Raw genomic sequence first — 22,826 nt, forward strand, 5'->3', positions numbered from 1 at the left:
GGCATCTTTTTCTGGTGGACTGATGTAAATCACAGTCTTATCCATATAAAACTCTTAGATATCACAGAGAAACCTTTCCTTTCCCATGAAGGAAAGCACATGTTCTATTTCAGTTAATCAGATGCTATGAAAAGAATCTCTTTATTTGATTTAAATTGTCTTTAAGTATCAATAATAGATAAAAGCATCTCTTTTTTTTGGGTGCAGATGGTCAAGGAGGGCTTTGAGTGATGGTGAAAGATCAAAGATATACACAGGTCACCTAGATTGGCTAGAAGAAGTAGAGCTGATAACTTCAGGAAGGTTACTGTGGGTCAGTGAGGCCTAAGGTCCAAAACTTGAAGCCCCTTAAAGCCCCCTGTGGATAGCACAAAGCCTGGAAACAATGCAGAGATTTCTGTTTCTAACCTCTCATGTTGTGTAGCCAGGGAAACTAAGCCATTTTACTAAATTTAATTTACTAAATTTACTAAAAAGATCCACCTCTGTTCTTTCTACAATCCACACTGTAGGAGTGCCCCACTTTGAAAAATTCAATATGGTGTTGATAATAGGGCACATGAAGTAGATAAAACAGGGAGTGATTATTTGGAGTTTTCAACTTATAAAAGGATTCACCAAAACCTTTGTTTAGTCCACTCCCTTTTTTATTCAAGTGATTTAAAAAAATTATGAGCCAGTCATGAAAGCATCTGCAAATCATTTTAACTTGAAGGAGTGGACAGATAGAGTGTTAGGAGTCATTGCCAAATAAAGATGAACCATAAATGAAGATCTTACTCTTCTCTGAAAATTATAAGCTTGATAAGAAATCAGGTTTTTCTTCCCATTTAGCTTTTTAGGAGCATATCTATTTCATAAAACAAACACACATGACAGTATAAGCCTAAAACAGTGTTCAGGGCCATAACAAGATCATTTTCAAAGGAACTCTGAACAACACATGTATTGGATGGGAAACAGACATGTACATTGGCCCAGATCCATTGGTCCAGGGCCTGAAAGGAAATAGGCCAGATTAAAGGAATCAGGCTATGAGCATTTTTATTAAAATCGAAAATAGGATACATTGCACCAATATTTTGCATCCTAGAACTATAATCTCATTGCAAAATTGGATTCATTACTTTTGTGATATTAGCATATATAGGAAAACCAGAAGATAAGTTTTATGAAATGGAAAGGTTTAGGTCTTTTGAATCTGACTCAGAAATTTACAAATATATCTGATACACAAATGAAACTTGCTTTTCTAACATTAAAGTCCCTGTCAGAAGACATTTTTCTTGAGTTAGAATTAGGGATTTGAGGCTATATGAAAGATTAACTAAGAGGATGAATAGATCTAAGTTCTTCAACAGCTGCAGAAAGGACAGGGAATAAGAAAGCCACACTTGTATGAGATGGGAAGAAAATGAAGATGTTGAAAAGATTTTCAAATTTTCCAGGGACTTGAGGAATGTCACCATAAATGTTACTAAGCAGAAACATTAAATGTAGAGGAAGGTGTTTAATATGAAAGGCACTGACACTTTTGAAAACCATTAGCAGCTTATGCTGGTCACTAATCTTAGTGCTTTATGGCAAGGAGGAAGAGGAGTGCTGCAGGTCTGATTTCATCTTATTACTTAGCAGAAAGCGAACTTATTTGTTTTCCAGGCCGACTTTCATACATAGATTGGGACAAACTGGCCATAGTTAAAAATGACATAGATTTTTCAGGATTTCAGCTTAATAGAATGTGAGAAAAATATTAAACTGATTTTAATAGAAGCTGGTGTTACATACAGATATTAATTTATATCACTGATTCTTAAAGTTTTTATTTTGTGATTTCCTTAAAGTTTTACATGATCTAAAATTTCAGTTCATCTTGAGCAGGTTCTGTCTCTACCAAACAACTCTTAGAAGCCCTACAGCTCCAGTGTTTGTCTCCTCTCCAGAGAGTTCCCCTTTTTCGCTCCTGAAAAAGGAGTTACATGTCCAGTTTAAGAAACAGTAAAATAAATAACTAGACTAGAATTCATGATTAGTTGGAATATATCATACTGAAAATAATAAGCAAAGATCACATATAGAGAGCTAGAAGAGACCTTAGGGGTCATCTTACCCAGGTCTTCTTAAACTTTTTCTACTCATGACCCCTTTTCCCAGTATTCACTGGCATTGCATGGCCTGAGGACACGCACAGTACAAAATGTGCATGCTGTGTTTTCAGAACCAAGGCTACGGTGAAGTTGCATGATGCAACATGGGCAAGCCCTGCCAGAAACATGTTGGAGTTGCTACGAGTTTGATTTTTAATTACTTTTTGGTCACTAAGCATTCAGAAACATTTTACCATTGCCAGGGTCCTGACCTGTAGTCTAAGCAGCACTGATCTAATCCAACTTTCTCATTGAACAGATGAGGAAATCAAGGCCAAGAGAGTTTAACTGATGTGCCCAATGTCACCTGAGGTTAAGCTGCAGAGTGAGAATTCAGACCTACGTCCTCTGATGGCAAATCCAGCACTCTTTCCATTGTGCCCTGATGTTCTCTCCTATAAATGCTGGAGGAAGATAAAGGCTTAAGGGATGACTTCACTTTAATGATGCCAGTGGTTCCTTTATATATTTATCCCATTGCTCCCATGGGATTGTACCTCAGAGTTGCTTTTGAAGCTCAGCAAACGTACACCTCATTTTCACCCTTTTCTGATCTAAGTGTGAGCTACCATTTTGGCAAAATGATCTCTACAGTGGATCAAGAAGAATGTGCAACCTAGAGATTAGCTGGGTGCTCATGACATTTCCCTTTCTCCCTCTACCTCCCCACTGTTGATTAAGAAGAATGTACTTTTTCAGCTAAGCTCCAGTTGCAGCCAGAGGAATCTTGGTTGCTGGTGTGACACTGCTAACATTAATTCCTTCCATAAAGCACCACCAGGACTTAAATTCCATTGCCTGCCCACAGTGATTAAGGGCATGTCTGGAAGTGTCCTCTGCTTTGTACTGCCAGCTATTCATTAAAGCGTGGCACCCCACCAAAGGGCTAAAGTCACTGGAGGGTGGCCCATGCTGCAACAGCTGTGACCACCTGGGCCCTTCGCCTCTATGCAATGGAAAAGCCATGCTACTGAGATAGCAGCTGAGCTGGCTAGGAGTCAAGATGTGTTACAAAGGATAATGTATTCATATGGATATGTCATTAGGACTTCAGACAGTGTGTTTAGTCAATCCCGTGGTCAAAACCTGGATTCTAGAGGCAAAACCTTTTGTTCCCATTTTCTCAAAAAAAAAAAAAAAGAAAAAAAAAGAAATATTCTCCTGTATGTGCTTATCATTTTGTTAGGAGATGATAAACTTTCTTCTCTGGCAGAGGAATCTCCTGACCTTGGAGAGGTCTTGGATGAAGACATGTTTCAGGGGTTGTCTATTCCAGTTTATATACACCTTCTCTTAGCTCCCTGAGTGTAAGCACTTTGGACCTTCCCTTTCAATGCTGTGCCTTGGTTATAATACATATTTTGAACAGTGATAAAGAAATGAATTTGTGAGAAATGTGCTCACTCTAAACAAAGATCAATTCTCACTGTGAAGAAAGGAAAGTTCTCATTTTCTTTTAGCCAATTATCCTACATTCTTAGTGAACAGGTCTCTCCCTAATGGAGAGTATGCTTGCTCCCAACGCTTTTTATGTCGTTTCCAATTTGAATTTCCTGCTTTGCTCTCCATTGGCTAGATGTAGCCTCCTGAACCTCCAGCTTCATGTTCTCCTCCCTGATAGGGTCCCCTTCAAATAGCTTGTTTAAGCATGTGTACAAGCTTCTGACCTTTCACCTGATCAGAAGCCTGATTCTGCTAGGTCACAATCTGATTAGAACCAGTCACCTCTGACCTACTTCTGCTGTCACTCAAAACTGGGAGGAGTTTTAATCCTGTGGAAACAGAATTCCTCCTTTTGTTTCCCACAAATGAAACCAGGTCTGTGATGGGAGCTATAGCTTGTGTTCAAGGTACCATGAGAGTAGATTAACTTCCAAAGCAAGAGTAAATGAACCTCAAAAAACTGAGAATGATATTTATGATGGCAGAGGAAGGAGACTAGAAATAAAAAAGAGGAGGGAGGAAGGAAGAAAGAAAAGGGAGAAAGTAAAAAATAAAAATGACAGTTCAGAGTCAAAGGCTAGTAACCAAGGGGAAAGCATGGTAAAGTTTCCACATTTATTTAACATTTTTACCTGGAGATCCTGGCAGTCCAGGCAGCCCTGGGGATCCTTTAGGTGCTATTACACAACCTGAAAAGAGGGGGAAAAAAGATGAGTTGAAATAATCCATGCTGACACTCATGGCTTTTAGTGTTACCCACATCAAAAGCACTAATAATAAAAGTGGTTACCACTATATTATTAGAGCAATTTAATGGTTTGACGATCCTGGCTTTCTGATGTAAATACATGATTTATTTCATTATGCAATGAAATAAAAATATTAATTTCTATAAAATGCAAATTAAATAAACGTAGCCCCAAAAAGAACCAAAATAGCACACGGGCAAATGAGTCATTCATTTCCTTATTTTTGGAACAGCTCTCATTATAAGCTGAGATAAATGAGATCATTCCCAGTGTGTGAAAGTAAATCCCATTTAAAGGATTATAGATAATAATGATAACTAGCATTTATTTATAGGCTTTTAGATTTGCAAAATGCCTCACAAATATCTTTCCATTTGATCCTCATGACCCTGAAAAGTAGAAGCTATTATTCCCCCCATCTTACAGATGAGGAAATTGAGGCAGATAGAGGTTAAAGTAACCTGCCCAGGTTCACACAGTGTAGTAAGTGTCTGAGTCCAGCTTTTAACCCAGGTTTTTCTAGCTCCAGGCCCAACATCTTTATCTTCTTTGACACCTAACTGCCCCTCAATTTAGAGTGATCTTAGAGGTAATCTAATCCAACTTCCTTGTTTTATAGAAGAGAAAACTGAGATCCCAGGGAAATTAAGTAAATTTCCTATGATCATACAGGTAGAAGAGACACAATTTGAACCAATGTCTTCTGATTACAAATGAAAATTTTGTTCGCAGCACGATGCAGCCTTCACATTTTCCTTGCCTTGTAGCTTTATCTCAGGATGCATCCATTTTACAATTTAAAAAAAAGTCTGCTTCTATTTTCTGACTTCAAATACTTTCAGCGTGAACAAAAGCAAGATAATTGCTTCATGCCAAGCCAGACCAAATAAGGATTAAGACCATGAAGTTAACGAGAGCAGTTACATTTGAGAAGAGGTGTACTGTATTGGTTGGGTCTTTTCTAGAAAAGCCCACTTGGAAGGACAATACTATTTTTCATCTGTCTTATGTCTGTTTGCCTGGGAATTCTTCCTGCTAGGTCAGGCTTATCCTTTTGCCAAGCCTAATAACCCAAGTCTGGAGAGAGGTTTAGCCCTCTTTACCAATTGTACATGAACCGTTTTGCACACTGGCTTAGAGTGCCTGGGTGATATGTCCTTGTAGTTTCCTCTATACTACATCTATTCAAAATGAGACTGGTCTATTGCTATGTCACATTTAAGCATCAGGCGGTGGATAGAGTGCCTGCCTGGAGTCAGAAAAGCCCATCATCCTGGGTTCAAATCAGACGAGCTGTGTGACCCTGGACAAGTCACTTCACTCTGTTTCCCTCAGTTTTTTCATCTGCAAAATGAGCTAGAGAAGGCAATGGTAAATCGCTCTAGTTTCTTTCCCAAGAAAACCCCAAATGGGTGTCATGAAGAGTTGGATAGGACTTCAAAACAACTGAACTACTACAGTGAATCTGAACCCCACAAATCTGAACCCCATGGGTGATATGTTCATTGTTTATTGTGAATTTACACTCTAAAGTGTGACGCACATATCACATGTTTCATATGCATATCATCCTTGAAAATACAGTACAAACTTTATTGGGTCATTTCTCAAGATCATTTTCAGTTTTTAGTTGACTTATTGTCAAACATAACTACCCATCTCTACTTACTGAAATCCTTCACGAGTTTCAAGACCCCGTTCGGTATTCATTTCCTCCAGAAAGGCTTTTTCAGTCACTTTCATCTGCAAGTGACCTTTTCCTCCTCTCATCCGGCATTATACTTTTGTTTAGGACTCTGCTTTGTACTTCTCCTATTCTCCCTCTATTAAAGATAAGTATCCAGCTATAATCCTAAACTCTTCTACTAGACTGTAAGTTCCTTGAAGGCACTGAATATGTCTTATGTTATCTTTATGTTCCCAGAAGATCTCAAAGTGGATACTTAATAAATGTTCACAGGAGATATTTAACAAAGGTTTACAGAATTGAATTGATTATTTACCAAAATAACTTGAGGCAAACATAATTACCAGGAAATCTGTAATTTTCTGTTTCATTTCAATTAAAACCAAAACCAGATGAAATGAATATTTTTATTTTCAGCTACAAAAGAAAACTTAGCTATAGATTCAATATTCTTTATCTGTTTAACAATTTCAGGATGCACAAAAAGTTGTGCACGCAACAAAAGTTTTAAAGTGCCAAATTTGTTCAGCACTGTGAGAAAGACTGAAGGGTTAGAGATGCAGAGATAAATTAGACACTTCCCCTTGAAATAAAGGAGACTATTATCTAGACTTGAAAGTCTTAGGCTAATTACGAAGAAGCAATAATGTTCTAATAGCAGATGCAAATAAATCACTGGATAAACAATCATGAGATTGCAAAACCATGGAATCACATGGTTTAAACTTGGAAGGCATTATCACAGGTTATCTCTTCTAACCGTAGCTGAGCAGGAATCCTATTTGTTCAACAAGTGATCATTCAGCATCTGCTGAAAGATCTCCAGTGATGGGAAATGAATACAGGAAATCCCTCATGACTCATAATCTCCCTGCTCTTTGTAACATCCTCTCTCTCCTTTAACTCTTAACTGAATTTGGGTCTCCTACCAAGCAAGGGGTGGGGAACCTGTGACCCTCTAAGTCCTCAAGTGTGGCCCTCTGACTGAATCCAAACAGCACAGAACAAATCCCCTTAATAAAAGGATTTGTTCTATAAAACTTGGATTTGGTTGAAAGACTGCATGCACCCAAGGACCTAGAAGGCTACATGTGGCCTCGAGGGCACAGGTTCCCCATCCCTATGATGTACACTAAGTTTTCCTGTATGGAATAGTAAGTGGTTTTTACCTTTGACACTGCTAACCACAAAACCATTCAGATACTGTTTTCACTCATGTAAAAGATGTGTTCAGAGCTAGAAGTCAGATCTGGGTTTGAATTCAGGTTCTGCTTATGTATTCTCTGTGTGACTTTGGGCAAGTCTTTCCCACTCTATGTACCTCAAGTTGCCCCATATGTAGTATGATTAAAGGTTCTTCTAGCTCTAAATCTTATGTTCCTACATAATACAAATGAATTTAAATGTTTAAAGAGATATGAATTCTTAAGTATTTATCCATGTATCTATGCATTTGTGCTCTTTATATTTGATAATACTATGTAAGATTCTGTGTCTTGTTTTATTTCTTGCAACTTGAGGGCAAATATATTGCCTTCCTCAAACTCTGTAAGTGTCCTGGGAGGCTCATTTATATGTATTTTCCTCCCTCTCCTTTCTTTCTTTCTTTTTCCTTCTTTCCTTCCTTCTTTCTTTTTTTCTTTCTTTCTTTCTTTCTTTTTTTCTTTCTTTCTTTCTTTCCTTCCTTCTTCCTTCCTTTCTTCCTTCCTTCCTTCCTTCCTTCCTTCCTTCCTTCCTTCCTTCCTTCCTTCCTTCCTTCCTTCCTTCCTTCTCTCCCTCCATCCCTCCCTTTCTCCCTATCTACATACAAACACACATAGGCATGGAGTAATACTTTTTTCTGGTACTCTTGTAGTATTTACTGAACCATACACATTATGGGCATTTAATAAATATCGGCTGTTGGGCCATCTATAATATAAAATCAAAAAGTTAAAATGGTTCTGAGAAAAAAAAAATTTAACAGTACCTGGTCGGATTATGTCCTGGCCAATTGGTTCTTTCACACCTACGTCACAGTCTGAGAATGAGACACAGTGAAACAATAAGATTAGGAAAACAATATATGGTTATTTTTCTTCTTCATTAAATTGCTGAGGATTAGAGAGAGGCAGGCATAGATATACATTGTAAAAACTCCCATGCCTGCAAATTCACTTCAAAGCTCTGCCCTAGGAAAATATCATTTTTGGTAGTAAAAGAAAGCTGTAGATGGGCACAAGAGAAGCTAGGCTCAGATAATTCCAAGCAAAGCAACCCATAATGGGTATGAGGAAATAGCCGGAACGATAGGATCCATTTGGACATGTATGGGCAACTATGAGGCTCAAGCAGAGTCAATCAGCTGTTGAGTATTTGGGGACTTTTTTTTGTTAGTCAAATGTTTCCACTCTGGTATATAACATCCTTCAAAGAAAAGAGAGAACTCAACTGTACCTGTTTGTCCTGGAGCCCCTGGGGGACCTGGAGGACCTGGGAAGCCAGGACTTCCACTTAAGCCAGGGTCACCAGGGAAACCTCGTTCACCTTTGGGGCCTGGTAGACCTAGCCCTGGAGGACCACTTTCTCCTGGAATGCCCTTTAAACCAGGTACTCCTGGGAAACCTGGATCTCCTGGAAGGCCTTTGATGCCGTCACCCTGTGTGAAATCAAATTGCCTTTTAAAATATATATATATATATATATATATATATATATATATATATATATAGTCTGTCACATCAAAGATACCCTTCCCTGACCTCTCCACCACCTCTCTTTCCAATCTAATCATTCCTTGGTTGTTTTGTTAAATATGCTCATTAAACTAGGGACTCGGTCACAGAAATGGTACTCTTCTACTATCTATTTCTGGGACCTTGGACAAGTCATTGACATTTCTGAGAGCCTTGGTTGTATCATATGTAAAATGAGGCAGTGTAGCAAATCACAAGCTCTCTTCTAACTCTATGGTTCTATGAATAGAGAACTAGGAGGCCTATTTATATGTATTTCTCTCCCTTCCTTCCTTCCTTCCTTCCTTCCTTCCTTCCTTCCTTCCTTCCTTCCTTCCTTCCTTCCTTCCTTCCTTCCCTTCCCTTTTTGGTACTGTGATTCCATGTGTAGGGAGTTCCAACTGGAGAAATTTCAAAGCATGTGCTCTGAAATCTGTAGTCCCAGAGACTTGCCTGGAACACTGATAAATTATGGGACTTGCTGGGTCAGACAGCCTATATGTTTCAGAGGTTGTATCCAGATCATTCAGACTCCTAGGCTGGTCCTTTACAGACAACAGTATTTCTTAACCTGGGGCTACAGACACCTGCAGATAGATTTCATAAAGTCTATTAACTGGATGGGGAAAAATACTTTTATTTCAACCTAACTGGTTTCTTTAATAATCCTATGTACTTTATTTTATGCATCTAAAAACATTTTTGAGAAGGGGTTTATGACGCAAAAAAGGTTCTTAATCCCTGCACTATATCATACTGCTTCTTACATAATAGATAATGTATTACAAATCTAGAATATGAATAGACTCAGTCATCCAGAACAGAAGTGTCAAACCCATGGCCAGTGAGTTACAGCCCTAAAATGTAATTGGGAGATGTCTAACAAAATAAATAAAATTACAGTACAACATAGATAATGTTATTTGTCTTTCCTAAGTCAATATGTTAGGTGCACATTGGGCCAATAAGCAGTGAAGTAGATCAAGTATTGGACCTGGAGTCAGGGAGACTCATCTGAGCTCAAATGTGACCTCAGATACTTACTAGATGTGTGATCCTGGGCAAGTCATTTAGCACTGCTTGCCTCAGTTTCATCTGTAAAGATGAGCTGGAGAAGGAAAGGGCAAACCACTCTAGTATCTTTGCCAAGAAAACCCCCAAAGGGGTCACAAAATGACTAAACAACAACAAATTTTCATTTGAATCTGACACAAATGATCTAGAACTTTTATCTTATTCTGTGTTTCCTTTAATGGCTATGGATTTAGGAACCAAGTAGCAAGCTCTTTGAGGGTGAGGCGAGTCAAATCTCATGGTCAAATTTCCTTTTGTGCAGAATATTTTGCTAGGTATTGTAAAAGAAAGTTTAGATAGACCTTTAAGGAATTTATAATCAACTGAAATTACTCCTTGTTATTCAAGAGAATTCAGAACAAAGATTTGGATGGACAGGAAAAAGCAAACATTCTTTTTAAAAGCATTGTTGTTATATGGTTCATTTTTAAAGATCAGGAGGGACAAGTGGGCTATTTGTGCTCATGTGGCCCATGTGCAAATACATATATGCTTATTGATATCCACTTTCATGTCACCTAATAGTGCATCTGTTTAAAAGTGAGAGAAGACAAATGAATTTGAGGAAAGAAAAGATTCATGAAAATATTTGGCAATGAAGTGTTCTGTTACTAAAAAATGTGGTTAAATATGTAATCTGGGCCCAAGAAGAAAATTCAGGTGGCAAATGGAGCTACAGAGAGGAAGATGGCATTGGAATTTCTTAATGAATCGGAGGAATGACAAGTAGGGTGTTGGCCTCAGTTAAATGATCATAACCAAAAGCTTGACCACCAAGGGATGAGCTTTAGGAGTCACAGACTCATTAATAGAATATAGAATGTAAACTTCTGGAAGGTGGGCTGTGGTTTTTTGCCTTTCTTTGTAATTCTTTTTTTACAGTACCTGGCCCATGATAAGCACTTAAGTAATTTTTCATTCATTCATGAAGATCACCTAATGGTTGAAATCTTCATTGACAAAGAGAATATATATATTGATGAAATAACAGATCCTTGAAGAATTAAAAATCACACTGAGGCAACAGTACTATCCTACCTACCTCAACAGGGTTATTATGAGAATTAAATGAGACAATAACTGTAAAGTGTTTAGTAAGCAGTAAAACGCTAGATAAATGTCAATTATTCTAAATGAATGTCATAATGAATTTGAAAGAGCTTTGAAAAATATGGAGAAGCATATAAATATGGCATTATGGTAATGGAAGATTGTATTTCTTGAGGAAGGTTCATTGTTTGCTGCCAACAAATGCATGTGTCTATATGGAAGTAGCCATACTGTCCTACATGATGATTTCATACAATGAGGCTCCTTTATCTTTGTGCTTTTGCATTGGCTGTCCTACAGTCTTAGAGTCGTCACCCTTCTCGCTTCCATTGCTTGGAACCTGTGGTGTTCTTCATAGCTCAGATCAAATGACTCTTGGACTGGAAGCCTTTCCTCCTAGTTGCTAGTACCTTCCTTCCCCAAAATACCTTGTATTAATTTTGTACATGGTCTATTTCATTGTTGTTGCAAATGTTGAATGCTGTCTCTTCTCGTTAGAATATAAGCTCCTTGAGGACAGGAACTGTTTCACTCTTGTCTTTGTATCCCTGGTACTTAGCACAATGCCTGGAACATTGTAGCTGCTTAGTAAATGCTTGTTGATTGACATCGCCTCTTTCTCTAATATCAAGAAGCAAGAGGAGATGGTCATGGCTAGGAGGAGAAGATGGTGCTTTCATGAAAGTGGTGATATAATTGTACTGGTTCATTGAGTTTTAAAAACTCTTTTTGAAGCCACCATGAAGAAAGCAATGACATGATCTGCCAGCAATCTAGGTTCTGCTGAAGAGACTAGGAAAATCCTAGCATTGTGGATTTGAAATAGCATTGGTTTTAATTATCAAAATCAGAGCATTTATCCTTTCTTTCCGTTAACAACTGGTAAACCACAGATTTACAAAGTCATCATCATCTGCAAGTTTCATTTAGCTGTTGTGGGGAAATTTACTATGTGGCTGGGCTTTGTTGGAGTGTTTCTTGGGAAAATTGTCTGTTCTGTCAAAAAAAAGATGTATCAATAAAAAAACTGCACATATAAATATAGTGTTTAAAAAGGAATCAACAAGGGAAGGGAAGGAAAGGGTGCTTTGTGCAATGTTTAAGTATAAATTTTGGCAAATCACTTCAGCATCTTTGCCAGGAAAACCCCAAAAGGGGTCATCAAAAATGACTGAATAACAATAACAGTGCATTTCATAATTTTAACATGCATTTATTAGGTCCCTGCTAATTTTTAGTGGGCAGGGTACAATATTTTAAAAAGATATCCAAAAGGTAGGATTTGAGTAAGGTGAGAATGCTAACCACTAGGGGATCAGGAAAGGCTTCTCATGGGAGGTAGCACCTTGAACTGAGACTTGAAGAAAGCTAAGGATTCTGTAAGATGGAGGTAAGTGAAAGTGGATTCTAGGCATAAAAGCTGGTGCAGAGGCATGGCGGAATGCATGACTGGGACTTATGAAGGGGAGTGGTGTTAAATACAGCTGAATAAAAATAGCCTATTGAATGGTTGTGAAGGCTTTAGAAGCCAAGCTCAGAGGGAATAGGGAGCTTGAAGTTATGAAGAAACACATCATCATGAACCACAGAAGAGAGGACAAAGCTTAAGATGCACAAGTTGGAACAAAGGGGTTTATAGTGAGGAATGAAGAGCATCCAAGGGAACAAGGTCTCTGAAGACGAAAGTGAAGGACCACGGAAAGATAAAATCACCAAATTCTAGGAAAGATTTCTAGAATTTCAAGAATTCTAGAAAAATTCAGGGGCAGGAGAAAAGTGACAAAAGATGAAGGGAAGTATAGTCTTGGGGAAAGAAATGGAGAATGTCACTAGTGACTCAGGAAAACAGTTGATTGCTTCCTATCCACATTACTTCTTGCTTTTCATTCATAGTAAAAGCGAAACTTCATGATTTTTAATGAAAAAAGAGTCTCAATACTCATTTAACAAAACTCAATACATAAAAAGAATCTATTTCGGTCCAAGCAGTATTATGTAGAAACAGAGGAACAGATGCCCTGTGTTTTTTAATATTCACTGGTTCTTTCTTTGAACTCTAAATCATTTGTTCTCTATTCATTAAATTAACCTGGATGTATCTTATGTTTAATAACTTTAGCGGTACCACCTACATCATTTGCTCCTACTTATGTACTTAAGAGACATGATTTATGAGAAAGAAGAGGACTGAGTTGGAATACAGATGACTCCAAGCCAGTTCAACATTTTAAAAAAAACCCATAGAGACTTACAGGAAGACCTGGAAGGCCTGGAAAACCATCTAATCCATCTTGCCCTGGAAAGCCATCTTCACCTTGCAAACCAGGTATGCCAGGATTGCCTTGATCACCTCTGCTACCTAGAAAGATTTTTTTAAAATGTGGAAGCCATTTTCAAAATAGGCACATTAAAAATATAAGTGATTTTTAAAAACGGCTGAGTCAACAACAAACAGACCTTTTGTTGTAATCTCTCTAGAGTCTCCTTTCTGTCCTTTAGGTCCAGGTAGCCCAGGAATGCCAGGATTACCCTGTGGAAACAAAATTATTTTTATGGTTAGACCCAACAGACTAGGTTCAAATGGGCAAAAGCTCTAAGCACTAAGGGTAAATAAATATGAGAGGCAATGAAAATGGCTTAATTGCTAACTACTCTTAGAAAACTGAAGTCAGGACAGAACCTTAGCACTGTCCTCCTCAAGGGAGACGACACTTTTAGAGATGAACCTTATTATAAAACATTAAAGAATTCAAGCTTCAAGCCTTAATATCGAAGTGAGTAGAAATGAGGAGATTCATGGTGTGTGATCATTCTCTCCTGGTGTCTGTTATATTACTTTGTGGCAAATGATGGCAGTTCTCTTACGCAGATTTACTGAGATATATTTGTTAAAAAGAGATTTCAATTTTTTTGATTGATGGACACAGTTCTGTGCAGAGTGGGGAAGACATATCATAAACCATAAGAAAGTCTTGAATAATTGGCTGCAAAAAAACCCATTTAGTTTTCTGACAACTTTTAAGAACTCCCTACCTTTGCTAGAATAACATATAATTCCCCAGCACCTAGTGTTCTTCAATTCATCAGCCAATTTTACATACTTTGATAGTCTGGATTTAGAGCAAAATTGCTTTTTACTGAAATAAAATACAGCATCCATTGTTTTCTGCTTGACTGTCTTGTTTGTTTTCTTAGAAATTCAGGGGCACAGAGTCTATAAGGTAGGTGAGTTTAATTTTCTTTCAGAACACTCTTGTGCCACAAAGCAATTATGAGTATATAGTGACCTTGTACCCTAGGAGAATTCTATCTTTTGCTGAAGTTCTCTTACAATATGAAGTGAAGCCAATTGGTTCCTGGCTCAGATACTCTTTGAAATGTATTTTGATTTTGCAGTATATGTAAAACACTCACAATTTCATTTTCCAAGTCGTGCCATTCTCTTTTAATTAGGGGGAGAAAAGGAGCAGTTCCTGTGCCTAACATTTGAAATGAACATTTGAGTCACTGGTCAATTAAAAACATGCTGCAGCAGAAAGACATATTTCAAATGATTTTTTAAAACAGCTTGTAAAAAAAAGACTACCCAGCTAAAAGGGAGAGCCAACGAGAAGAAGTTTCATGCATTACTAGACATGAAGATTCTTTTGAAGTTGTGCATTTGAGACATGAAAAGGTGCTTTCTTTATAAAACACTCAACAATTTTAGCCAGATTCAAAGGGGAATGTTAGCTGAAGACTATTCCTCACACTGGGCACAATAACAAAGGCGGTTCAGTCAGTCTGTATATGCCAGGCACTATGATAAACACTGTGTTACAAAGAATCAAAGGACAATTCCTACCCTCAAGGGGTTTACATTTTAATGGGAGTAGACAACAGAAAAAAAAAAAGGAAGGTGAGTAAAGGGGAAGAAGGGATAAGGTACCCAGAGCAACGGCATCACAGAAGAGCTCAGGGCAGTACCAAAAAACCTTCACTCAATGTCTACAGGAATCCTAGACGACTTTCCATCTATTCTATATATTCTGCACATCAATTTTAAAAAGCATTGTCTTTCCCATTTCGATGTGAGCTTCTTGAGAAAAGGCACTATTTTTGCTTGCCCAGCAAGAGGTTAAGTTCTTAATAAACTCTAGCTGACTGACTGAACATTTCAATATGTGAAGGAAAATTGAAAAAAAAAAAGGAATTTAATGTGCTAAAAGAAATAACAAGCAGGATGGTTTCAGAAAGACCTGAGAAGACCTGTATGAACTGAAGTAAAATGAAATGCGCAGAACCAAGAGAACATTGTATAAAGTAACAAGAATATTGTACCACGGTCGCCTTTAAATGACTTCGCTATTCTCAGCAACACAGTGATCCAAAACAATTCCAAAGGACTCAAGATGAAAAATGTCATCCACTTTCAGAGAAAGACCTGATGAACTCTGAATATAGATTGAAGGACTTTTAAAAAGCTTTATTTTTCTTGTTTTATTTTGTTTGCGTTTTCTTTTGCAATATGGCTATGTCTGCATGACTTCACATGTATAACTGATTTCAAATTAGTTGCCTTTTCAAGGAGGGGGGCTGGGGCAGAAGGGAGGGAAATAATTTGGAACTCAGAATTTTAAAAAATTTAAATTGAAAATTTAATGTTGAAAATTTTTTTTCACCTACAGTTGGAAAATCTTTAATAAAATAAATAAAAGTAATTTTTTAAAAAGGGAATTTTATATGAAACTGAAAACTGCAATATCCAGTTTAATGTTCCACATTGTAATGGGTTATTTTTTGTTTGTTTAGTTCAAATTTAACATGGCATTTCTAACACTGTTTGCCCTTTCTGCTCTCTTTAATCACAACGGTTTTTTTTTTTTTTAAGTTTCTCTGGAAGTACATGGGGACATTGGTGTTACTGGCACAAAATTATATTAATTTAATCATTTGAAAGGCCACGGTACGATAAAGATATAATAAACATTTAACATCTGGACGAGAGGCTTGAGTCTGTGAGTATCTGGTTTCATACCTGATGGTTATCTTACCAGCACGGGTAAAAAACAGAGCCACCCCCTTACCTTGAAGCCTGAGAAACCAGGAATACCATGTGGGCCTGGGTCACCAATTTCTCCTTTCCTCCCAGGTTCTCCATTTGCACCAGGACGACCAGGGGGTCCTGGTGGACCAGGAAGGCCGCTGGGAATATCACATTTACAGTCTCCAGGGTCACCTATGATGGCAAGGTGAAGGAGAGAAAAGGTAAACTTTTTTTTTTCTAGGAAAAAAGACAATTTAACCCCCAAATTATTTATTAAATTTTGTGCTCAGGATTACAAGGCACAAAAAAGAAGCAACAGAGCACAGCTCACACTAAGTTTCTGCCTTCAAGGAGTTTATAATTTCAAGAGAGAGAACCAATTAGCATTTATTAAGCCCCTACTGTCTGCCAGGCATTAAGCCAAGTACTGAAGATTCAAGTTCAGAGAAAGAAATAATGAGGGTATGCATACGTTAAATAATTTGAAAAATTCAGTTATATTTTATTTTCAGAAGGGTCCACATTCTCTCCCTCTCTTAAAACAAAAGAACTCCACCAGAACAATATAAAAATGCTACAAATACAGTTCTTGGAAACTAGTTCTGCCAGATGTTAACTAGTATTACCAGCTGGGTTGTAGATCTGCCAAAAGCGCTATAGGATTTCCAAGGAAGGAGAGTTCCATATGGGCTGAAATTGAACAAGTAAAATCCACGAAGATAAAATGACTCAGTCTAAGCCTAAGAGGGGAGTCAAAACCACAGAAGAACTTACAGCAGGGAAAGAGGTGAATTGGGACGGGGGGGGAATGACAGTGAAAAAAACCCAAAACCCACTGTACTTAATTTCATAAGGTCTGGGTTCCAGTCTTATCTCTGTCATAAAACAGCTATGTAACACTGGGTGACTTGCAAATTATCTGAACAGCAATTTTATCATCTGTGAAAGGAGCAAAAGCGACCTGTGATACCTTCCTCATGGGGGCCTGGTGAAAACCAGGCAAGATCACGGAAGTCAAAGTCGTTCTTACAGGATAGCCTCTGAGCCAATAACACACACACATATGTGTACCTATATATATGGTATATATGTTCACACATACATGTAATATACAATATAAGATAATGGTTATGATACTTGCCTTACAAAGTGCAACGCTCATAAAAACCCTGGAGGACAAGTATTAATTCTCTCCAAAAACATATGAAAAATATATACCGAAGGTAGCCACTTCCTCAAAGTCAGAGTCCAGATTCACTTAGCTAAGAGATTTTGCCACAATATCATGCTTCAACTCCCTACCAACGTAAGGTTATTTTCACAAGGCTGGTAAACTATGCAGCAAATATTCCAGCATCATGACATTCACACTAAGGGTTTTCAATGGAAAGTAATTTTTGACTGACTTGGTCTAACAAAATTATGCTGAGAAAGTAGAAATGAAGGCAGATTCCTTTGTATTAACAGCATAATTTCTATGGAGAGAATGGGATAGTTTATGCTTTTTGGGTTTTTTTGGCTTTATGTATTGGTCTGGATCTTCAGTTGCATGGAAGCAGGAAATTCTTAATATGGAGACCTCCTCCATCAATGCAGATTGGTAACTGGCTTAACTTTTTGAGGTATTAAGGGGTTAAGTGACTTGTCCAGGGTCACTTACCCAGTATAAGAATATAACAGACATGGGACTGGAACCTCCTGACTCCAAGGACAGCTTCCTGTCCAACATGATATGCAACTTTTTTGTGTAAGGGTTGCCTTAATGCCAAGGGGCCAGGAGAGTTTTTGTACCTATTTTAGAATCCATACCTTTCATTTCACCAGTATAGAAGACTTTCCAATGAGGAAATCCCTTCAGCAGTATAGACTTGTACCTTTTAGGTAATTTGTAGTTTCCCAAAATTGCTTGGGGGCACTGAGTATAACTGACTTACATAGTGTATATCTAGTTGTGTGTCAGAGGCAAGGCACGAACTCAGCTTGTAGCCACATTACCTCTTTATGTCTATACCACTGTTACATATCAGAGAGAGCTTACCTTTCCATCCCTTTTGTCCTCGTGCCCCTGGGAATCCTGAAGGGCCAGGGAATCCCACATTTCCCTCTACTCCCTTAAGTCCAAAAAGAAATCCTATTAAAAAACACACACACACACACACACACACAAAACAACGTTAACACACTGGACAATGACATAATAATGTTAAGGTATTGCAACAGCTGCTGGTTGGTGTCTTTGCTGTAAGTCTCTCCCTGTTCTGATGCATCTTCCATTCAGCTGTCAAGAGTGATCTTCCTAAGGTACAGGACTGAGCATGTCATCCCTCATATTCGATAAACTCCAGTGGCTTCCTATCACTTTCAGAATCAAATATAAAATCCTGTTTGGAATTCAAAGCCCTTTATGATCTGTTCTACCACCCACCTTTCTAGTTTTCTTAACACCTTCCACTTCCCCATATATTCTGTGATTTTCAAACATCAGCCTCCTAGCTGTTCCTTATCTCTTGACTTCAGGCACTTTTACTTTGTGTCTAGAACGTTCTCCCACCTCCTCTCTGCCTCTTGGTTTTCCTGGCTTCTTTCAATTCCCACCTAAAATTCCACCATCTACAGGAAGACTTTTCTCATCCCCCTTAATTCTTTGTTAATTATTTCCAATTTATCTTGTACACAGGATGTTTGGACATAGTTGTTTACATCTTGTCTCTCCCCACTAGATTGTGACCTGTTTGAAGCAAAGGCTGTCTTGTTTTCCTACGTATCCTTGGTGCTTAGAACACAGAAGGTGCTTAATAAATGTTTTACTGACTGATGTCCCAATGTAATCATACTTCTGATGGTTTTCCATTGAGTGGCACAGATTATAACAAAATACATGAGTAACACATGTACTCTATCTCGACCTCATATGAGATTGTGACTCACAGTTTAAAAAGTGCTGAAGGGGTTGCAAATGGAAAAAGTTTAAGAAGCCCTGCTCTAGACCACCTTTTATAGAGAAACATAGATGGTTTCTGGCCCATACAGGGCTAAGACAAAAGTTGTGTGACTGTGAATCTAATTCTCTTTTAGAATCCTCATGACTAAATTCTCTTGAAAAAAAGGTACTAAAAGAAAAGTTTTTGTTGTATCCCTGCTGCCATCTACCTGTCCAAATGAGTGCTACTTTAAAAGAAAAAAAAGGTATATACTTTCACATATAAAAACGGAACAAGTTCCCTTATAATAGGACAGAAATAAAGACATCCTCAGATCCCAACAAAGCAGTGGTAACAGTAACACACAAGAGAAAGAAGGCAAATTTCTTGATATGGATCTGAATCTAGTTTTAGACAGCCTCTGTATATTCAGCTGGACAAGCTCCTTTGATTTTAGGCACCCAGACTGTTTTACATGATGGCAAGTAGCTGCTACTTTTCTCCATCCCCTCTAGGAAAGATCAGGTTATTTATGCCTAACACCTGATGTTACTCTAACAATCCCAAACAGGAAAATCTAGAAGGCAGTAGAGCCAAGTAAGGCTGGCACATAGATTTTAAAATACCACTGAACTATTGGTTTCACTTTCTAGTAAACTGCCGTCTCCTGGTAGAAACAGTAGTGCTGGTTATGTGGATATCCTGAAAAATACTGTACAGTTATCCCTTCTATGTAGTGACTTTGATGTATTGTGGGCTGGCATAAGAAATTAAATGGGAATTTTTGAGGAATTTCTGCAGATGACACATGAAAGCTAGCAGGGACACAGAAAATGTTTAGTACCTCAAAAATGCAGGATTGTTATTAAAAAAGCATTCTGGTAGACTCTGGAATCATACGTGAAAAGGCTAAGTCCTTAAATGATTTCCTAAAGGAAAATGAAGGTGATAAATTTTTTTCATTTTTCTTCATGTTTACACTTTCTATTCTTTTCTTGAATTCATTGCTATGATAGAATCTCCTTGTTGGAAGTCTCTGAGTTCAAATTACACTGAATAGGAATGCCCTCTACATCCCTGAGAAAGGAGTCATCCAGTCTCTGCTTGAAGGCATGAAGTGATGGAGAGATCACTAAAAAGAGGACATTTTTCACATTTATCATTTCTGGTTGTTAGTGAAGGTTTTCCCTTAAATTGAGCCCAAATCTCTCCAGTATTTGTTGGACCAAGCTCTTCCCTCTGTGGCCAAGCAGAACAAGTCCAATCTCTCAAATGAAAGTCAAACACTAGAAAAATTATAATATATTTCCTAAGATGTTCTTTTAAAAGCTTAAACCTCCCCCTTTCCTTTGTCTTACGCTCCCATGGCATGAACTTGAGTCTTTCTCCATCATGATAGTTCCCCTAATTTGGTATGCTCTGACAGTGTCCTTACACAAACGAAGTACGCAGAACTGAACCCAATGTTTCACACGTGGTCTGACTAGGGTTGGTAGAACAATAATGTACCTTCCTTCATTTTGTTTTTAATTACATGATCTAAGATTGTATTAGCTGTTTCAGCTTTCATGTCATATTGTTGACTCCTCACGAACTTGTACTCTAGTAAGACTCCTGGGTCTTTTCCTTTTTTCATACAAACTGCTGTCTAGCCATGCCTCTACTGTATTATAGCTGTGAGGCTAATTATTTGACTCCAATAACAGGACTCTATATTTCAACTAATCATGGTAGCGTGTTGTGATAGTATGAGCATATTCTGTCTCAATCTCCCCAAAGAGATTAGTCTTCCAAAAAAATCGACAAAGCTATTCTAGCCCCCAGATTGGCTCATGACTTCCTTGATACAGTTTCCTGGTCACCTAAGGGCATAAAAAAATCCCTTCCAAATGGAGTGGGGATCCTCCAACTTGGTGTATATCTGAATACCAATGGGAGTTATGACATCCTGTACTGATAGCCTGATGAGTTTCTGTGTGTGTGTTCATCCTTCATTGCCAAAGATCATGCCATCAGAGAAATGATGACATGACTTGCACTTGACTTCGTTTTGAGTGAGGGAGGGCTGTGCAGGTCACCAGCCTCACTTCTCCTCCAGAGTCATCTGAACCCAGTGACCAGATATTCATCAGGATGACTGGTGATGACCCAGGATGAGGCAACTGGGGTTAAGTGACTTGCCCAAGGTCACACAGCTAGTGAGTGTCAAATGTCTGAGGTGAGATTTGAACGCAGGTCCTCCTGACTCCTGCACTGGTGCTCTAACCACTCCAACACCTAGCTGCCTTGATGAGTTTCCATATAGAAGGGAGAAGGGAGAAAGGAGGCTGGGACACACCTACAGATGCTAAGACCATTATATCCTTGCTGCATATCTTTGCTAAGTTGTTTTTTGGTTGTGTCTGATGCTGTGTAACCCCATGGACATAACATTGCCAGGCCCTTCTCTTGATATCTGTCCAAGTTCCTGTTCGTTGGTACGTCAGGGCTAAGCAAATCTCCTCTATTAATTGTTTGATGACTTAAGAAGTGCCTTATTTTGTTCTGAAATCAAAACTGAACTAACTGGGTAGAGGGGTCAGAGTCTTTTTGGGGATGCTTAATCTGCTATCCTGGCAGGTAGGTGGTGCAGTGGATAGACTCCCAGTCCTGAAATTAGGGAGATTCAGCGTCATGAGCTTGAATCTGGACTCAGACACTTACTAAGCTGTGTAACCCTGGGCAAGTCACTTAACACTGTCAGCCTCAGTTCCTCATCTGTAAAATGAGCTGGAGAAGGAAATGACAAACCATTCTAGTACATTTGCCAAGAAAACCCCGAGTGGGTCAAGAAGAGTCACATACAACTGAAATGGCTGAACCATAAGAAGATACTGTTATCCAAAATGTTAACTATTCATTCCAGTTTTGTGCTGGTGCAAATCTGATACCTTTATGCAAGTCATTGATAGTAATTTTATACGGTCTATGACTGACACTCAGTAAGAAACTTTCATCTAGTTTAAGGTCCATCCTTTAGTCAACACTCTTTAGTCATTCAAGCAGTTCTTAAAAAAAGTTTCAGACCAATATAGCTTAATAAAAGGTAACAAGAGAGATTAGCTCTACGCGTGATTAAACAACCTGATTAATAACCAACTTATGACTTAGAGAAACAGCAAATATGATTCTGAGTCTGCTACTCACCCTACAATCTAAAACACATTCCTCCCATAAAAACACAGCACGACACTGGTAAATGCACTGCTGAAATAGAAGCCTACCATATTGACTATATTCCTCTGATCTACCAGTCTAGTAACTATATCCAAAAAAGTAATGAGTTAGCTTAGCATGACTTCTTTTGGATTAACTGATATTAATCAGTTAATGTCTCTTTGTAAATATTTCTTTTTCTAAGTGCTCATGCACTGTCCCTTTCCTTAACACTTCCAAATATTTTTGACATGATCTGAAGTCAAACTACCCAGTCTCCGATGGAGGAGTCTGAATGAAAGGTCTCCTTTTTTTAAAAATAAGGACATTTCTCCTTCTCTTGAATCTCCCATTCTCAATGATTTTTCAAATATCCCATTGGCATCTCAGACCCAACATGTCCACATTGGAATTTACCATTTCCCCACCTCACTCCTCCAAATTTCCCTTTTTATATTAAGGACACTAACTATTCTACCAGTCACCCAGTTTCACATTAGGATTTCCATTGTCACCTTTTCCTTCTTCTTCATATCTCACATTCAACTTGTCTTGTGGCTTCTATGCCCATAATATCTCTCCCTTCTGTCCTCAACCTTCCACTCACAAGATCATTACTCTAGTTTAATAACATAAGACTTCTTGTCAGGTCTATTGTAATAGGCTCTTAACTGGTCTCTTGCTTTCAGTCTCTCCCTTACTTATCTACCCTATAAACAGCAGACAAAGTAATTCGACTAAAAGCACAGGTCAGACCACATGACTACTTTTTGCTCAAAAGCTTTTGGTGGGTCCCTGTTGCCTGGAAGAGAAAATATAA

At 38.2% G+C, this 22,826-nt stretch overlaps 1 protein-coding gene across 2 annotated transcripts in view; it reads right to left on the reverse strand.

Annotated features, from left to right (window-relative positions):
- Positions 1–22,826, reverse strand: part of COL4A2 (collagen type IV alpha 2 chain) — a 287,494-nt gene that overhangs the window by 62,592 nt on the left and 202,076 nt on the right. For both annotated transcript variants that reach the window (XM_072621981.1, XM_072621982.1), the window contains exons 21-27: positions 17,929–18,021; positions 15,931–16,082; positions 13,322–13,394; positions 13,117–13,223; positions 8,463–8,664; positions 7,996–8,046; positions 4,223–4,279 (exon numbers count right to left, since the gene is read on the reverse strand). In XM_072621981.1, coding sequence (XP_072478082.1) covers positions 4,223–4,279; positions 7,996–8,046; positions 8,463–8,664; positions 13,117–13,223; positions 13,322–13,394; positions 15,931–16,082; positions 17,929–18,021 — 735 coding nt within the window. The remainder of the gene's footprint in view (positions 1–4,222; positions 4,280–7,995; positions 8,047–8,462; positions 8,665–13,116; positions 13,224–13,321; positions 13,395–15,930; positions 16,083–17,928; positions 18,022–22,826) is intronic.

Source organism: Notamacropus eugenii, chromosome 6 (genome assembly GCF_028372415.1).
Source record: "Notamacropus eugenii isolate mMacEug1 chromosome 6, mMacEug1.pri_v2, whole genome shotgun sequence".
NCBI classification, from domain to species: domain Eukaryota; kingdom Metazoa; phylum Chordata; class Mammalia; order Diprotodontia; family Macropodidae; genus Notamacropus; species Notamacropus eugenii.